The sequence below is a fragment of the Staurois parvus genome, unplaced genomic scaffold, assembly GCF_062004578.1.
Source record: "Staurois parvus isolate SC_StPar_1 unplaced genomic scaffold, SC_StPar_1.0 ptg000965l, whole genome shotgun sequence".
Classification (NCBI taxonomy): domain Eukaryota; kingdom Metazoa; phylum Chordata; class Amphibia; order Anura; family Ranidae; genus Staurois; species Staurois parvus.
Genome location: NW_028318761.1, coordinates 713,544 through 731,703, shown reverse-complemented (window position 1 = coordinate 731,703; position 18,160 = coordinate 713,544). Strand labels below are relative to the sequence as shown.

The window sequence follows — 18,160 nt, the reverse complement described above, 5'->3', positions numbered from 1 at the left end:
GGTAAGAACCAAAGTGTATCCATCATGGAGAGGTATAGAGAGCACCATCATAGGATCAGATGGGAAAAGACTGACATTTGACCGGTTTGGTTGGTATCCCAAAAGGACAAACAAACTGGGACATGGGAGCCAATAAACACCAGATGCTAGTGCCCAAAGAGTGTACTTTACATTAAATATACAAAACACCCCAAAGCCACCCAATATCAACACAAATACAGAGGTACCATTCTCCATATTCTGGATAGTCAAATCCAAAAGTGTAATGGTCTTAGCATGGTAGGTATACGTGGATTTCAGCTTGAACTCATTTTATCTCAATAAATCTACAAACCTCTCATCTTCCTGAGGTTCACCATGCCAGAGAATGAGGACATCATCGATGTACCTGAACCAACCGGCGATATTGCTCAGGTACCCTGACAAGACCTCATTCCCAAGCACTGACTTCTCCCATTCTTCAACATAAAGATTAGCGTAGGCCGGTACACATATTTTTCCCCATTGTAGTGCCTTGTGCTTGGCAATAACATTTATATCCAACAGGAATGGATTATTTTCCAACAAAAACTTGAGTAACCCGAGAACATAATGTCTATGTGCAAAATGATTCTAGGTCTGCTGTTGAGTGATTTTCTATAACATTTAAATCCTTCTTATGAGGGATAGAGGAATATGTCACGGTTCCCCCTCACTCTCCCTCATCTTCCTCCCCCTCCTGTCACGGCTTCCCCCTCGATCCCTTTCATCCTCCCCCCTCCCTTCCCCTTACAGGTTCCAAGGTCTGGCACAAGCCTACATCAAAGGCTGTGCAGGAAGTCAGGAACCGCCCCCTGTGGTGTGGTTAGCACCTCTCCCTGGTGATGCCACAGAGGAGTCTGACACCCCGCTGTGCCTGCATGTGGATTCTTCACGTGCAGGCCACTGGATTGTCTCTGCGCGCCCCCCTCCTTGTCCTGGTGGGCGCAGCGTGGCCCCAAGGCTTCCCATGCTCTGCGCCCACCAGAGACAAAGGCCGTGCTCCCTGGGCATGGCCGGAGTGAGGGTAGCTCACCTCATTGCCCCGGCAACCCGGCATAGGGCTGGCCTTTGCTGGGGCAACCAGGAAGCGTCCTGCTCCGGGATAAGAGAACAGGAGCAGGACCCAGGTGGTTGTTTGTCCCCTGCTCAGAGAGAGAACAGCTGTGTGAGGTCTGAGCCAAGGCCAGACCGCACAGCCCAAACCCCACTGCGTGCTCTGCTGATCGTTGTGTCCCTGGGGGGTACCCCTGCCTGCTGTCGCTGTGTGCCTAGAAGTTACCCCTGCCTGCTGTCGCTGTGTGCCTAGAAGTTACCCCTGCCTGCTGCTGCTGAGTGCCTGAGGAGTTACCCCTGTCTGCTGCTGCTGTGTGCCTGAGGAGTTACCCTGTCTGCTGCTGATGAGTGCTTGAGGAGTTACCCCTGTCTGCTGCCGCTGTGTGCCTGAGGAGTTACCCCTGCCTGCTGCCACTGTGTGCCTGAGGAGTTACCCCTGCCTGCTGCCACTGTGTGCCTGAGGAGTTACCCCTGCCTGCTGCCACTGTGTGCCTGAGGAGTTACCCCTGCCTGCTGCTGCTGTGTGCTTGAGGAGTTACCCCTGTCTGCTGCTGCTGAGTGCCTGAGGAGTTACCCCTGCCTGCTGCCACTGTGGCCTGAGGAGTTACCCCTGCCTGCTGACTGCTGTGTCTCTGGGGAGTTACTCCTGCCTGCTTTGCTGATCGCTGTGTGCCCAGGAAGTTACCCCTGCCTGCTGACCGCTGTGCCTGAGAAGTTACCCCTGCCTGCTGACCGCTATGCCTGAGAAGTTACCCCTGCCTGCTGACCGCTATGTCTGAGAAGTTACCCCTGCCTGCTGACCACTTTGTCTCTATGAAGGTACCCCTGCCTGCTGCCGCTGTGCGCCTGAGGAGTTACCCCTGCCTAAAACCGTGAGTGTTCATATTCCCCCGCCTGGACTGCCCCATTGAATCTCTATATTGCCCTGTCTGGACTGCCCCATTGAATGCTGATATTTTCCTTGCCTGGACTGCCCCATTGAATCTCCATATTGCTTTTGTCTGGACTGCCCCATTGAACGCCCATTTTTTCCCTGCCTGGACTGCCCCATTGAATGCCCTATTCTCCCTGCCTGGACTGCCTCATTGAATCTCCCTATTGCCCTTGTCTGGACTGCCCCATTGTACGCCCACATTCTACCTGCCTGGACTACCCCATTGAGCACTTGGATTATTACTTCCTCGGACTGTCCTATTGCATGCCTGGATTATCATAGCTACCTGGACTGCCCAACTGATTGCTCGGGCCCTCGCTACCCAAATCACCCTATCGTGGGCCGGATTATTGCTGTTCTGACTCCTCCCCTTCTTCTCCCCTTTTTTGGATACCCGGATGCTACCTTATTACCTTGAGTGTCTTTCAATAAAACTTTGTGTGTTTATCATCCTCCGTGTGTGTTCTGTCCTGCCTACGCTTCCATCACAGGATATAATGCCTCTACATCTAATGTAAGATGACATCATCAGGTACTGACACATCATTTACAACTTTAGGAGGTGCAAAGTGTCTCTCACATAGGAGGGTAAAGCCACCACAAAAGGTTGTAGCAATTCATCAATATACTCATTGACTTTCTTGTGAGGGACCCCCTCCCTGAGATAATAGTTCTTCCAGGAAGGGGTCAACCACTGATTTATGGACTTTTGGAAGTCTATTAAAATGGTATCTGGATGTAATACCTTAAAGAAGGTCGTGGTCCTTTTATCAATGTTACCCTTCTCAGAAGCTTCCTCAGTCACACCAGAGAGGACCTTCTGACCATTCTCCAGGTTGATGGTTGTTATCTTAGTGTACCTTTCCTTATGTTTTATGATCTGTTGACACATCAACACATATCTTTGTTGCTCCATGATGACCAGGTTTCCCCCTTGTCAGTAGGCATGATCACAATGTCATGACAGTTCATAAACTGTTCCAAAGCAACACGTTCTTCACCCATAGGATCATCATAGGCCATCTTCCCAAAATTCACCGTTTTTACTTCTCTGGTAACTGCAGCCACAAAACACTGAACTCCAGCTACTGCCGACAAGAAGGGAAAGAGAAGATTCAACACGTAAACCCTGATCATCGGATCTCATTTTATGATAACAGATCAATGATCTCTTATCAAAGTTGGGACCGTTTCTCCAACCGATTAAACACTCTGGGAATCCCCAGCTATATCTAACGTTCTGCTTTCTCATTTGTTCAAGTAATGGTTTCAATATTCTGCTTCTTATAAAAGTTTCCACTGCTAGGTCAGCAAAGATCTGCAAATGTATATCTCCATATTCTATTGCTGCCCTTCCTTTTATCTCCTTCCAAAGCTCCTCTTAATCCCGGTAATAATGTTATTGTACAATCACATCTCTCAAATGTTCTCTTCTACCTTCTTGCCATAATCTTCTGATTCTATATACTTTATCAGTTTTAAGTGGCTCTGTTGCAGGTCTGTCCATTACTATTACAAGCATTTTCCCTGTTGTTTCCATTACATTTTCTCCTTGGGAAGTCTCGGGGAAACCTGGAATCCTTAAATTGCATCTTCTATCCCTGTTCTCCTGATTTTGCAGTTTATATAGCAGCTTTCTCTGTTCTTTTCTCATTTCCGTCATCTGTCTCTATAAATTTATTATGGCTTGGGCATGTTTATCCAATTCTTCCTCCGTCTCTTCTACCCTCTTCAATACCTGCCCCAAATCTTTGTGCTGTTTCTCCATCTCCTGTTTTATTGACTTTTCTAACCCTTTAAACATTTCTGCAATTTCTGTTTTAGTGGGTAATTGAGAGTTCTTTTTTTATTTTCTATGTTCTCCAAATCCTCTGTTTTTCCTATATCTCCTTCCTCTATATCCTGACTAACGTTGGTCATGTCCAGGACAATCTAGAGCATTCTCCAGTGCTTCCATCTCTGTTCTTCCACTTATTCCTTGCTGTCTCTCGGGGGTCTGTTTCTCTTGTTGGGGTATATATTTTAATTGAGCTTGTCTGGGAGGCCTTTGGCCCTCCTCCTTTTATCCCTTTATTTTTCATACTGTTGACATTTTTTTCCCTTTTCTCCTTACTCTCCCCTCCTATAGACCTCTGTTAGTATCCAGTCCCCTTTTGGGTCCTATTGATTTTAGTTTATCCTCCTTCCCCTTCTTCTTTTTCAGGATCCCCGGGGTTCTGTCCCCTGGGTGCCTCCCCCCCTCAGATTTACTTCACAGTTCCAATCAATTATAATAAGTTATTTCATGTAAATTTTCCTTTTTCATTTCATCTCAGTCACCATCCTGATCTCTTCTTCCTCCACACCAGATGATTCAGTCTTCAGATGGGTCTTCTCCTGAATGAGTGAGATGTCTGCTTCCCTGGTTGTTGGTACAGCTTCCGGGGGGGGCTCCCTTGGTGCCCCTACAGGGGACCCAACAGCTCCAGCCTGATGGTATCCAGGAGGGGGGTGGTAAAGAGAGGGGAGAGAGGTCCACCACTTCCTGCACTCCTTCACACCGGCCAGCTTCTCCCAGCTCCCAGGACTCCTTTGCAGCGAGTAATGTGACCGCTCGGCATCCATGTTGGATCTCTGCTCTCCTCTTCCTTCAGCCTCAGCCGCGCTCTCACTCTCCATCGCTGGCCGGCCAGTTCAACCTGGAAGGGTCCGCACTCCTCGCTCTCCTCCACAGGGGACCACTCCTGCTCCCAGGAAGGTCACGGCAGCTGCTCCTAGGGGATTTCCTCCTGTGCTGTAATGGGACATTGGAGACGCCTGGTGCTGGGAGATCTCACATTGATCTGCCGCTTGGCGCCATGTTCAGGCTCCTCCTCTGCAAACTAGTTTCCTTCATTTATTGATAAACCCCATAAGACCAATGAAGTGGGTGTAAAGTGGAAGCAGTGGATGTGCAGAGAATAGGATTTGGAGCCCCGAGCTCTTTATCTCTGAATGTCTCCACATATTTGTAGTGTATTTGTGATGATTTCTGTGCACACACAATAGGACAGCGCTGTGACACATAATGCTCTTCTAGATGACAGGGAATCCTTCCCTTTGTTACAGCAGCAGTCCGCTAGAAGGTTTTTGTAGGTTTGGAGTTGTTACACATAGCGCGGGTTTTATCCATTTATAGTGATGACATCATTGCCCAAATCTGGGGGTCACCAGCCATTTCCACCCTTTACTCCCAGCTGGGGGGCTTTGTATCCATATACCAGATGTTCTACAGGACTAAATCTGCCATCAATGTTACTGCAAAATCAAAGGAGCCAAAACCCCTCCCCCGAGGAGTCATATATTTCTGTCCCCCTTGGTAGGAGTGGAGGTGACCCCTCTATAAGGATCTACAGTCCATACACACCCAGCACAAGGCCGGGGTCACACTACCAGACGCTTCTCGGGGCTGAAGTTCCTCTGAGCTCCACAAGGTGGGGATCTCACTTCTACCCAGACAGGAAGTCTCTATGGAAGACAGACAGGAAGTGATGTCAGGTACAGACAGGAAGTGATGTCAGGTACAGACAGGAAGTGATGTCAGGTACAGACAGGAAGTTCCAGGGGAAACATGAGTAAGTAGGAAGCAGAGAGGAGACATTGTTGGATCTGGCAGCAAAGTAGGTAATACGTAGATGAACCCCTTCAGGGGGAGGAGTTGATGATAATATATCTTGCTCCCAAAGCTGGCCTACATGGTTTAGAAGGACACAAGGATCTCTACAAGGACGTCATGATGGACAATCAGCCGCCCCTCACATCACCGGGTAAGAGGAGACTTTATTGTAAAGGAGAGAGCAGTACGGAGGATCCACCTAGATCCCCCATCATCTGATAAACACATAGAAACAATGGATTCAGTCAGTGTGTGTGTTTCCTACAGATGGATCCAGTTATGGGAACCCACCAGAGAGATGTCCCCGTCCTCTGTATTCCCGGGATTCCACACAGGAAGGTCACACCATCCCTCACCATCATCAGGTAGATGATGACAATTATTGGTAGTTGTGATTTATACACAGCATGTTTGTTACAATGAATGTTTTATTATATCTTTCAGAGTGGAATCCTCGGGGGTGATAATATTGATGTTAAAGAAGAGTATAAAGAGGAGGATGAGGAGTATGGAGTGATGGAGGAGTTTTCAGAAGGATACAAGGATATGATGGAGCCACCTAATACCAGGAACCCACCAGAGAGATGTCCCCGTCCTCTGTATTCCCAGGATTCCACACAGGAAGGTCACACCATCCCTCACCATTGCAAGGTTGGTGGGATGAAGCATCTAGAACATGGACTTGTGGAGATGAAGTGTGAATTTTGTGTGTGAACTTTTATTTTGCAGATGATATTTTCTCTACTTTTCTTGGTTTAGGGTGAAGATCTGATAGCTATAAAAGTTGAGGTTAAATCAGAAGAAGAAGAGGCGTATGTGAGGGATGATCAGCAGTCTATGGAGGAGGATGGAATAACGGGGACATTTATAGAGGAGGACACTCCTACAGAGATCAGCACAGGTGGGTCATGAACACTATCTAGATCACCTCTATGGGGGAGGCACATGCCAGGGTGGTGCATGTTGGGGTTCTCCCAATATAGTGGGTTTGTTAATTAGGTGGCACGTCTCCTCTTCCACTTCAGCAATGCATGAAGCGATAATCTACAGCAAGCTACTTTGTAAAACATCAGACTGCAGATGATCTCATTTCCCCATTCGGCTCTCCTTCCTCTCTGTAACATGCACCCTCTACCTCTCCTTTTCACAGTTGTGTCCTCTCCTCAAACTCTGTTTCCTTCACTCCTCCACCCCACAATCTGTATATATCACCCTCACTTCTGTCCTCTCCTTATCACTGCACTCATCATCTCCTCCTCATTCTATGCCCACATGCTAATAACCCCCCAGGATGCTGTGGCATGTCTCCTCATATAAGTCGTACTCTCAGATTACTTCCCTCACCCTTCTGCTTCTCCTCTGGAGACATATCCCCAAACCCTGGACCCCTGTTACCAATGCACTCATCCCCTGCACCCTCTGGCAGTATCCACAATCCACATAATCTGGTTTCCAATCCTCTTCTTCCCAGAACAAGTCTACCCTTCTCTTGTACCCTCTGGAATGCCCACTCTGTCTGCAACAAACTCACCTCTGTTCAGGACCTCTTTGTCACTAATTCCATTCATGTACTTACTGTCAATGAAAATTGAATGAACATGAATCCAACACTGCTTCTCCTGCTTCCCTCTCCCATGGTGGCCTTCTCTGGACTCCCCCAGACCCAGTGGCTGCAAGGGAGGTGGAGTGGGAATCCTCCTATCCTCACAGAGCACCTTTCAGGTTCTTCACTCTCTGCCCTCTCTGTCTCGGTTATCATTTGAAGCTCACTGTGTACGTCGATTTTCTCCAACTTTAAGAATTGCTGTCATCTGCTGGCCCTCTGGACCTGTACCAACTTTCCTTGATGATTTCTCTGCCTGGCTACCCCACTTCTTCTCTTCTGAAATCCCCACAATCATTCTTGGTGACTTCAACATCCCTGTTAATACTAACACTTCTGCTACTTCTTAGTCTAACCTCCTCATTTAACCTGAAGCAATGGGTGTATGGTCCTCACTCCGAGGGCAACACCCTTGACCTTGTATTCTCCTACCTATGCACTCCATTCATCCTCTCCAACAATCCTTTACTGAACTCTGATCACCACCTTATTAGTTTGCTCTCTCCCTGTCTTCCACCACCTCTCCCTCCAACTGCTTAACAATTACCCATACAGACCTTTGCTAATTTAACCCTTCTCTTCTCCACTCTGCTACCTCTATGACAATATCTCACCCCTGTCCTGCCCTAATCTAGCCACTTCTGTCTATAATAGATCCCTGTCCTCCACCCTGGATGAGCTCACTCCTCCCACTACACACAGAATCAGGCCCCGACCCCCACAACCCTGGCAAACAGACTACACCAGAAGTCTCAAAAAACGCAGCCTGATCTACAACCAACCAAGTGACCACCTTATTCAGAATATCCTTCTTGATCCCCTTCAGTCTGGAGTTTGCCCTCAACGCTCCACAGAAACTGCTCTCCTAAAACTCACAAATGATTTACTAACAGCAAAAACCAATGGACATTATTCTGTACTACTACTTCTGGACCTTTCAGCTGCCTTTGGTACAGTTGACCACCCCCTCCTCAAACAAAAACAACTTTATTCCCTTGGTATCCATGACTGTGGTCTTCGTTGGTTCTCATCCTATCTCATTGCACCTTCAGTGTCACTTACAACTTACAATTTTACTTCCTCCTCTTCTCTACCTTTGAACCTCCAGGTCCCACAAGGTTCTGTTCTTGGACCCCTCCTATTCTTGATCTACACCTCCTCCCTGGATCAGCTGACAATTTCCCATGGCTTCCAATATCATTTCTACGCTAACAACACCCAAATCTGTCTCTCTAGCCCTCAGCTCACATCAGTCTCCTCACAGATCACTAATTTACTAACAGACACATCATTATGGATGTCACACCACTTCCTCAAACTCAATCTATCCAATAACAGGTCCTACTATTTCCCCCCACATGCTCCTTCCCCTGACCTCTGTCAAGACCAATGGCACAAGTCTCCACATGCCAGGGTGCTAGGGGTAACCCTGAACTCTGAACTTTCCTTTCGGCCCCAAATTCAGTCTCTTTGAAAAGCTTGCCAACTCAACCTCCGCAGCATCTCCAAAAAACGCTCCATCATAACCAATGACACCACAAAGCTCCCAATTCACTCCCAGGTTATCTCTCGCTTCGACTACAGCAACTCCCTCCTCATTGGCTTACCTTTACATAGGCTATACCCCTCTAGTCCATCATGAATGCTGCTGCTAGACTCATCCACCTTACCAACTGCTCAGTGTCTGCCACTCCTCTCTGCCAATCCCAGCATTGGATGCCACTCGCCCAATGAATTAAATTCAAAATAATAACCACTTACAAAGCAATCCACAACTCAACCCCCAGAGACATCACCAACGTGGTCTCAAAATTCCAACCAAATTGCTCTCTTCATTTCTCCCAAGACCTTCTGTTCTCTAGCTCCCTTGTCACCTCCTCCCATGCTTGTCTGAAGAACTTCCCCTAAGCCTCTCCCATCCTATGGAATTCCCTCCCCCAATCTGTCTGACTATCTTCAACTTTTAAGTGATCCCTGAAAACTTTTCAGAGAAGCCTATCCTGCCTCCGCCAAACAACTGTACATGTATTTTCTCCATCAGTTCATCCCCCACACTTATTACCTTTTGTGTCACTTGACCCTCCTCTTTTAGATTGTAAGCTCTAACGAGCCGGGCCCTCTGATCCCTTCTGTATACAATTGTATTGTGACTGTATTGTTTGCCCTCACATGGTAAAGCACTGTGCAAACTGTTGGTGCAATATAAATCCTGTATAATAATTACATTCCTCCACCCATACTGCTCACTGATTGGTCCAGAGTAGGGCGGGGACTGGGTGATATCAGCCTGTAATCCCCTGGTCACTTTCCTGAGCTGTGTTCCCCGTCCTGTATTCCTGGATTTCTCTCGGATAATCTTCCTTCTCTGTGCTGCAGACACAATTTATGTATCTAGACTGGATTTATGGAGGTTCTGGGGTTCAGCTGGCAGCAAAATGTGGATCTCCTTCATAGGCATTCTATGACCTAGGTACCTGGGGACTGTACCTGAGGTCTTCTACCCCATATCCTGGATTTAAAAGGCTCTGTGATAGAGCAATTCTGCCAGGGTTACTTTGTTGTCTGCTGGCTGTGCCGGGTGGAGGGATATGTCTGTAGTGTCTCAGACCCAAGTCACTGAGTGCAGTCTCAGGAGATGGGAGGCAGCGGTGTGGGATCTCTGCAACTTGTCTACAGTAAACATGTAAACTGCCACTGATTACTGAATACCAATATTATGAGTCCTGACATACTATATCATTTATAATGCACATTACATACTCCTGACCCCTGCACTATATACTCTGTGTTGTACATTACATACTCCTGACCCCTGCACTATATACTCTATGTTGTACATTACATACTCCTGACCCCTGCACTATATACTCTGTTGTACATTACATACTCCTGACCCCTGCACTATATACTCTATGTTGTACATTACATACTCCTGACCCCTGCACTATATACTCTATGTTGTACATTCCATACTCCTGACCCCTGCACTATATACTCTATGTTGTACATTCCATACTCCTGACCCCTGCACTATATACTCTATGTTGTACATTACATACTCCTGACCCCTGCACTATATACTCTATGTTGTACATTACATACTCCTGACCCCTGCACTATATACTCTATGTTGTACATTACATACTCCTGACCCCTGCACTATATACTCTATGTTGTACATTACATACTCCTGACCCCTGCACTATATACTCTGTTGTACATTCCATATTCCTGACCCCTGCACTATATACTCTATGTTGTGCATTACATACTTCTGACCCCTGCACTATATACTCTATGTTGTACATTCCATACTCCTGACCCCTGCACTATATAGTTTGTAGTACATTACACACTCCTGACCCCTGCACTATATACTCTATGTTGTACATTACATACTCCTGACCCCTGCACTATATACTCTATGTTGTACATTACATACTCCTGACCCCTGCACTATATACTCTATGTTGTACATTACATACTCCTGACCCCTGCACTATATACTCTATGTTGTACATTACATACTCCTGACCCCTGCACTATATACTCTATGTTGTACATTACATACTCCTGACCCCTGCACTATATACTTATGTTGTACATTACATACTCCTGACCCCTGCACTATATACTCTGTTGTACATTACATACTCCTGACCCCTGCACTATATACTCTATGTTGTACATTACATACTCCTGACCCCTGCACTATATACTCTATGTTGTACATTACATACTCCTGACCCCTGCACTATATACTCTATGTTGTACATTACATACTCCTGACCCCTGCAATATATACCTTATGTTGTACATTATACAGGTGAAACTCAAAAAATTAGAATATGGTGCAAAAGTTCATTTATTTCAGTGCAGCAACTTAAAAGGTGAAACTAATATATGAGACTCATTACATGCAAAGCAAGATAGTTCCAGCCGTGATTTGTCATCATTGTGATGATTATGGCTTACAGCTCATGAAAACCCCAAATCCACAATCTCAGAAAATGAGAATATTGTGAAAAGGTGGAATAATCTCGGCTCAAAGTGTCCCACTCTAATCAGCTCATTCAGCCATAACACCTGCAAAGGGTTCCTGAGCCTTTAAATGGTCTCTCAGTCTGGTTCAGTAGGAATCCCAATCATGGGAAAGACTGCTGACCTGACACCATCACTGACACCCTCCATAAGGAGGGAAAGCCTGAAAAGGTAATTGCAGAAGAAGTTGGATGTTCCCAAAGTGTTGTATCAAAGCACATTAATAGAAAGGTATGTGGAAGGGAAAAGTTTGGAAGAAAAAGGTGCACAAGCAGCAGGGATGACCGCAGCCTGGAGAGGATTGTCAGGAAAAGGCCATTCAAAAGTGTTGGGGGCTTTCACAAGGAGTGGACTGAGGCTGGAGTCAGTGCATCAAGAGCCACCACACACAGACAGATCCTGGACATGGGCTTCAGATGTTATATTCCTCTTGTCAAGCTGCTCCTGAACAACAAACAACGTCAGAAGCGTCTTACCTGGGCTAAAGAAAAACGGACCTGGTCTGGTGCTCAGTGGTCCAAAGTCCTCTTTTCTGATGAGAGCAACGTTTGCATCTCATTTGGAAACCAAGGACCCCGAGTATGGAGGAAGAATGGAGAGGCCCAAGGACCCAGAGTATGGAGGAAGAATGGAGAGGCCCAAGGACCCCGAGTATGGAGGAAGAATGGAGAGGCACAAGGACCCCGAGTATGGAGGAAGAATGGAGAGGCCCAAGGACCCCGAGTATGGAGGAAGAATGGAGAGGCCCAAGGACCCCGAGTATGGAGGAAGAATGGAGAGGCCCAAGGACCCCGAGTATGGAGGAAGAATGGAGAGGCCCAAGGACCCCGAGTATGGAGGAAGAATGGAGAGGCCCAAGGAGCCCGAGTATGGAGGAAGAATGGAGAGGCCCAAGGACCCCGAGTCTGGAGGAAGAATGGGGAGGCCCAAGGACCCTGAGTATGGAGGAAGAATGGAGAGGCCCAAGGAACCCGAGTGTGGAGGAAGAATGGAGAGGCCCAAGGACCCCGAGTATGGAGGAAGAATGGAGAGGCCCAAGGACCCCGAGTATGGAGGAAGAATGGAGAGGCACACACTGCAAGATGCTTGAAGTCCAGTGTGAAGTTTCCACAGTCTGTGTTGATTTGGGGAGCCATGTCATCTGCTGGTGTTGGTCCACTGCGCTTCATTAAGTCCAGGGTCAACACAGATGTCTACTAGGAGAGTTTAGTTTCACCTGTATACTCCTGACCCCTGCACTATATACTCTATGCTGTACATTACATACTCCTGACCCCTGCACTATATACTCTATGTTGTACATTACATACTCCTGACCCCTGCACTATATACTCTATGTTGTACATTACATACTCCTGACCCCTGCACTATATACTCTATGCTGTACATTACATACTCCTGACCCCTGCACTATATACTCTGTTGTACATTACATACTCCTGACCCCTGCACTATATACTCTGTTGTACATTACATCCTCCTGACCTCTGCACTATATACTCTGTTGTACATTACATACTCCTGACCCCTGCACTGTATACTTTATGTTGTACATTACACACTCCTGACCCCTGCACTATATACTCTATGTTGTACATTACATACTCCTGACCCCTGCACTATATACTCTATGCTGTACATTACATACTCCTGACCCCTGCACTATATACTCTGTTGTACATTACATACTCCTGACCCCTGCACTATATACTCTGTTGTACATTACATCCTCCTGACCTCTGCACTATATACTCTGTTGTACATTACATACTCCTGACCCCTGCACTGTATACTCTATGTTGTACATTACACACTCCTGACCCCTGCACTATATACTCCATGTTGTACATTACATACTCCCGACACCTGCACTATATACTCTATGTTGTACATTACATACTCCCGACACCTGCACTATATACTCTATGTTGTACATTACATACTCCTGACCCCTGCACTATATACTCTGTGTTGTACATTACATACTCCTGACCCCTGCACTATATACTCTGTGTTGTACATGACATACTCCTGACCCCTGCACTATATACTCTATGTTGTACATTACATACTCCTGACCCCTGCACTATATTCTCTATGTTGTACATTATATACTCCTGACCCCTGCACTATATATTCTATATTGTACATTACATACTCCTGACCCCTGCACTATATACTCTATGTTGTACATTACATACTCCTGACCCCTGCACTATATTCTCTATGTTGTACATTATATACTCCTGACCCCTGCACTATATATTCTATATTGTACATTACATCATTCTGATACTATATAGTCATATCTGCTGTATCTTATACAATATATTGTACATTCCATAGTCCTGACTTCTTCTCTCCACCCTCTGCTACAGTATTTCCCAGAAGTGAGTCCCCTCCTCACATTTGTGTCAATATTTTATTCTCTCTTTTCATGTGACAACACTGAAGAAATGACACTTTGCTACAATGTGACGTAGTCAGTTTACAGCTTGTATAACATGGAAATTTGCTGTCCCCTCAAAATAACTCAACACACCGCCATTAATGTCTAAACTGCTGGCAAAAAAAGTGTGCCCACTCCTAGGTAAAAATGTCCAAATTGGGCCGAAAGTGTCAATATTTTGTGCCATTATTTTCCAGCACTGCCTTCACCCTCTTGGGCATGGAGGTCACCAGAGCTTCACAGGTTGCCATTGGAGTCCTCTTCCACTCCTCCATGACGACATCACGGAGCTGGTGGAGTTGCGCTCCTCCACCTTCCATTTGAGGATGCCCCACAGATGCTCAATAGGGTTCAGGTCTGGAGACATGCTTGTCCAGTCCATCACCTTTACCTTCAGCTTCTTTAGCGAGGCAGTGGTGGTCCTGGAGGTGTGTTTGGGGTCGTTATCATGTTGGAATACTGCCCTGCAGTCCAGACTCTGAAGGGAGGGGCTCATGCTCTGCTTCAGTATGTCACAGTACATGTTGGCATTCATGGTTGCCTCAATGACCTGTAGATCCCCAGTGCCGGCAGCACTCATGCAGCCCCAGACCATGACACTCCCACCACCATGCAGCCCCAGACCATGACACTCCCACCACCATGCTTAACTGTAGGCAAGACACGGTGGTCTTTGTACTCCTCACCTGGTTGCCACCACACACGCTTGGCACCATCTGAACCAAATCAGTTGATGTTGGTGTCATCAGACCACAGGACGTGGTTCCAGTAATCCATGTCCTTAGTCTGCTTGTCTTCAGCAAACTGTTTGCAGGCTTCCTTGTGCATCATCTTTAGAAGATTCTTCCTTCAGGGATGACAGCCATGCAGACCAATGTGATGCAGTGTGCGGCATATGATCTGAGCACTGACAGGCTGACCCCCCCACCCCTTCACCCTCTTCAGCAATGCTGGCAGCACTCATACGTCTATTTCCCAAAGACAACCTCTGGATATGATGCTGAACATGTGCACTCAAATTCTTTGGTCAACCATGGTGAGGCCTGTTCTGAGTGGAACCTGTCCTGTTAAACCGCTGTATGGTCTTGGTCACCGTGCTGCAGCTCAGTTTCAGGGTCTCGGCAATCTTCTTATAGCCTCGGCCATCTTTATGTAGAGCAATAATTCTTTTTTTTCAGATACTCAGAGAGTTCTTAGCCATGATGTGCCATGTTGAACTTCCAGTGACCAGTATGAGAGAGTGAGAGCGATAACACCAAATTTAACACACCTGCCCAAGAGGGTTAAGGCAGTGCTGGAAAATAATGGTGGCCATGCAAAATATTGACACTTTTGGCCCAATTTGGACATTTTTACTTAGGAGTGGGCACACTTTGTTTGCCAGTGGTTTAGACATTAATGGCTGCATTGAGTTATTTTGAGGGGACAGCAAATTTACATGTTATACAAGCTGTACACTGACTATGTCACATTGTAGCAAAGTGTTATTTCTTCAGTGTTGTCACATGAAAAGAGAAGATGGCAAAGAGTGATAGAGGGGGTGGGGACCCTCGTCCTATAATCCCCTCATCACTGTCCCTCCTATAAAAGACAGTTCTGGTTGTTTCCTCACTCTCTGACTAAGGTCCATGAATAAAGAAATGACCTGGTAGGAGATCAGAGGAGTCATTTCCTAGTTCCCTTGAGGGTGGAATTGTAAACTCCTCAGAGACCAAGCTGCCTGATGTGGGCGGAGTCCTGGTTTGGGGGAACCAATCAGCTCCTGTCTAGTAATCCTCTTTGTCTTTGTATTTTAGTCCATGGCCGGGAGATGAGGAAAACCTCCGAGGATTGTCTCACTTTGTCTCCAGACTGGAAAGTAGAAGATGAGGACATCACACAGTATAGTCCAGGAGAAAACCCGGCTCCCTCCAGTGTCCATCCAGCACCACACAGTGTAGATGGACCATCGGATTCCACGTATCCTGAGGAACCTCAGACTGTGCGGGACTGGGTCGGTCTTTCAACAGAGAAGAGGTTTTCCTGTACTGAGTGTGGGAAGGGTTTCTGTTTTAAATCACATCTTAACATGCACAAAAGATCTCACACAGGTGAGAAGCCATTTTCCTGTCCTGAGTGCGGGAAATGTTTTTCATTAAAGACCAATCTTCAAATACATCAGAGATCTCACACAGGAGAAAAGCCATATACCTGTCCTGAGTGCGGGAAATGTTTTTCTGGTAAGTCCAATTTTTACAGACATCAGAGATCTCACACAGGGGAGAAACCATTTTTCTGCCCTGAGTGCGGGAAATGTTTTTCATTAAAGACCAATCTTCAAATCCATCAGAGGTCTCACACAGGGGAGAAGCCATATTCCTGTCCTGAGTGCAAGAAATGCTTTTCACAGAAGTCTGATCTTTACACACATCAGAGATCTCACACGGGGGAGAAGCCTTACTCCTGTCTTGAATGTGAAAAATGTTTTTCAGAGAAGTCCAGTCTTTACAAACATCGGAGATCTCACACAGGAGAGAAGCCGTATTCTTGTTCTGAATGTGGGAATAGTTTTTCAAGAAAGTCCAATCTTTACACACATCAGAGATCTCACACAGGAGAGAAGCCGTATTCCTGTCCTGAGTGCGGGAAATGTTTTTCAAGGAAATCACATCTTCACAGACATCAGAGATTGCACACAGGGGAGAAGCCACTTTCCTGTCCTGAGTGCGGGAAATGTTTTTCTAGGAAATCGCATCTTTACAATCATCAGAGGTCTCACACGGGAGAGAAGCCACTTTCCTGTCTTGGATGAGGGAAATGTTCCTCACTGAAGTCCTGCCTTCCTGTACATCAGGGATCCCACACAACCCTGGAGGTGTATTAGTGCCTTGAGTGTGGGAAATGTCTTCTAGATGAATGTTGCTGGACATCCCAGCTCTCATGTAGGGAAGAAGCACACCCTGATATACACCTCAGATATACTTCATGGCTGATCTTCATCATGGAAGAAATAGTCCATAAGGAGATAAGTGTGGGACGGGCTTGGCCATTTTTCAGTGTAATCTTTCACAAATTCTTAGAGGTCTATATTTATAAAATGAGTGGAATAAATATGAAATGTGTTTGCTCAGCTCAGCACATATTGTCCGTATTTTATTTCATATAGTGGTTTCCTATGACCATCTAGTGCAGGGCTGTCAGACTCTGTCACTGTGGGCACACCAAAATTGTTGGTCATTGATAAGAGTAGAAAAATAAAAATGGAGTCATTGCCTTTTATTGGCTGAGTACATTTTGTGGTGGGAGATTTCATAACTATTTAGAGATCTATTTAAAAAATCTTAGTTGAATGAATGTGACGATCCTTCCCCCAGCTGTGATGCGTTTTGGCCATTGTTAGGATAGATCGGTTTCATGCCGGCACCCTCCATACAATCACGCCGGATACAAAGTACTCTGGGAATAATGCAATTCAGACACTGAGGTGTGAAACGCAGAATTCAAAGTCTTCATTGTTTGAGGTGAAATCCAGAGATAACAATGGAAACCCACGAGTAAAGAACTCACTGGAAGAGAAGTCCTCAAGAGAACAGAGCTGCGGCTTGAAACACAATTTGTATTGAAATTGACATGACAACAATAGAAAGCTGACAATGCCCTCCACCCAGCACAATAAAATCATGACAACGTTGCCATATAGAGAGGCACCCACCTGGGCACCCGGGTCCACGCTACACGCACACGTACAGCACTAAGATTGGCCAATATAATGAGGGACTGTGAAACCCAAAGAGGGTCATTCCACATCAAACATAGAAATCAAGGGAGATCAAGAATAATTTTAAAAAAAATTGGAAGTAGAGTAATCACGGAAGTCAGTGGAGCCAAATGTAGATCGTGGCAGGATCAAAAAACTTCAACACAATAAAACAGACTCAGACAGTCCTTGTGTAGGTGTATATGAATCCCAGTATATCCATAGAAGGCAGTCCAGAACACGCCACATGTGTGAAAGATAATTGTAAGGATAGGAATACAGCCCGTTGCTCCTATAAACCAAATAGATGGACCCCCAATAGAGGGAAATGATAAAACAACCAGAAGCAGTATATAGAAATGGGGAGACAAACGGTTATCATTTATTAGACCATATGGATCAATCCCTTGATGGTTGTTGAGGCCATAGATGCATGACAGACCCATATACTTCCCATAGAGGACAGTCCACTAAATCATCCTTGATTGGAGATGTAAATGGCCATAATCTCAGTATGTATGATTGGCAGTATACAGGATACAATAGATGGGGGGTGAGCTGTTGTACAGATCTGTAATGAATCGCTTTCCCACCATAAGGATAAACACATCCAATAAGTAACTCAACCGAGCAATTTGCGGGGAATTTTCCCAATATATTGATGCCTTACTGTGAAAACAATGTCTGCT

At 46.0% G+C, this 18,160-nt stretch overlaps 2 protein-coding genes across 2 annotated transcripts in view; both read left to right on the top strand.

Annotated features, from left to right (window-relative positions):
* LOC149441617 (uncharacterized) overlaps window positions 1-16,849 on the top strand; it is a 109,199-nt gene extending 92,350 nt beyond the window's left edge. Inside the window, exon 3 of the mRNA XM_089657114.1 lies at window positions 15,777-16,849. Coding sequence (XP_089513240.1) covers window positions 15,777-16,526 — 750 coding nt within the window. The 3' untranslated portion in view covers window positions 16,527-16,849. The remainder of the gene's footprint in view (window positions 1-15,776) is intronic.
* LOC149441618 (uncharacterized) lies at window positions 5,586-6,554 on the top strand. Its single transcript, XM_089657105.1, has 4 exons — window positions 5,586-5,793; window positions 5,910-6,007; window positions 6,087-6,293; window positions 6,402-6,554. Exons 1-4 carry the CDS (start codon window positions 5,688-5,690, stop codon window positions 6,552-6,554), a joined length of 564 nt encoding a protein of 187 aa, XP_089513231.1. The 5' UTR covers window positions 5,586-5,687.
* Window positions 16,850-18,160: the final 1,311 nt, after the last annotated feature.

Excerpts from the sequence above, each read along its gene's own strand:
- LOC149441618 (XM_089657105.1), top strand. The coding sequence starts at position 5,688 with ATGATAATATATCTTGCTCCCAAAGCTGGCCTACATGGTTTAGAAGGA. Across the intron at positions 5,794-5,909 it reads GCCGCCCCTCACATCACCGG|ATGGATCCAGTTATGGGAAC; the intron begins GTAAGAGGAGAC and ends TGTTTCCTACAG. Across the intron at positions 6,008-6,086 it reads CCATCCCTCACCATCATCAG|AGTGGAATCCTCGGGGGTGA; the intron begins GTAGATGATGAC and ends TATATCTTTCAG.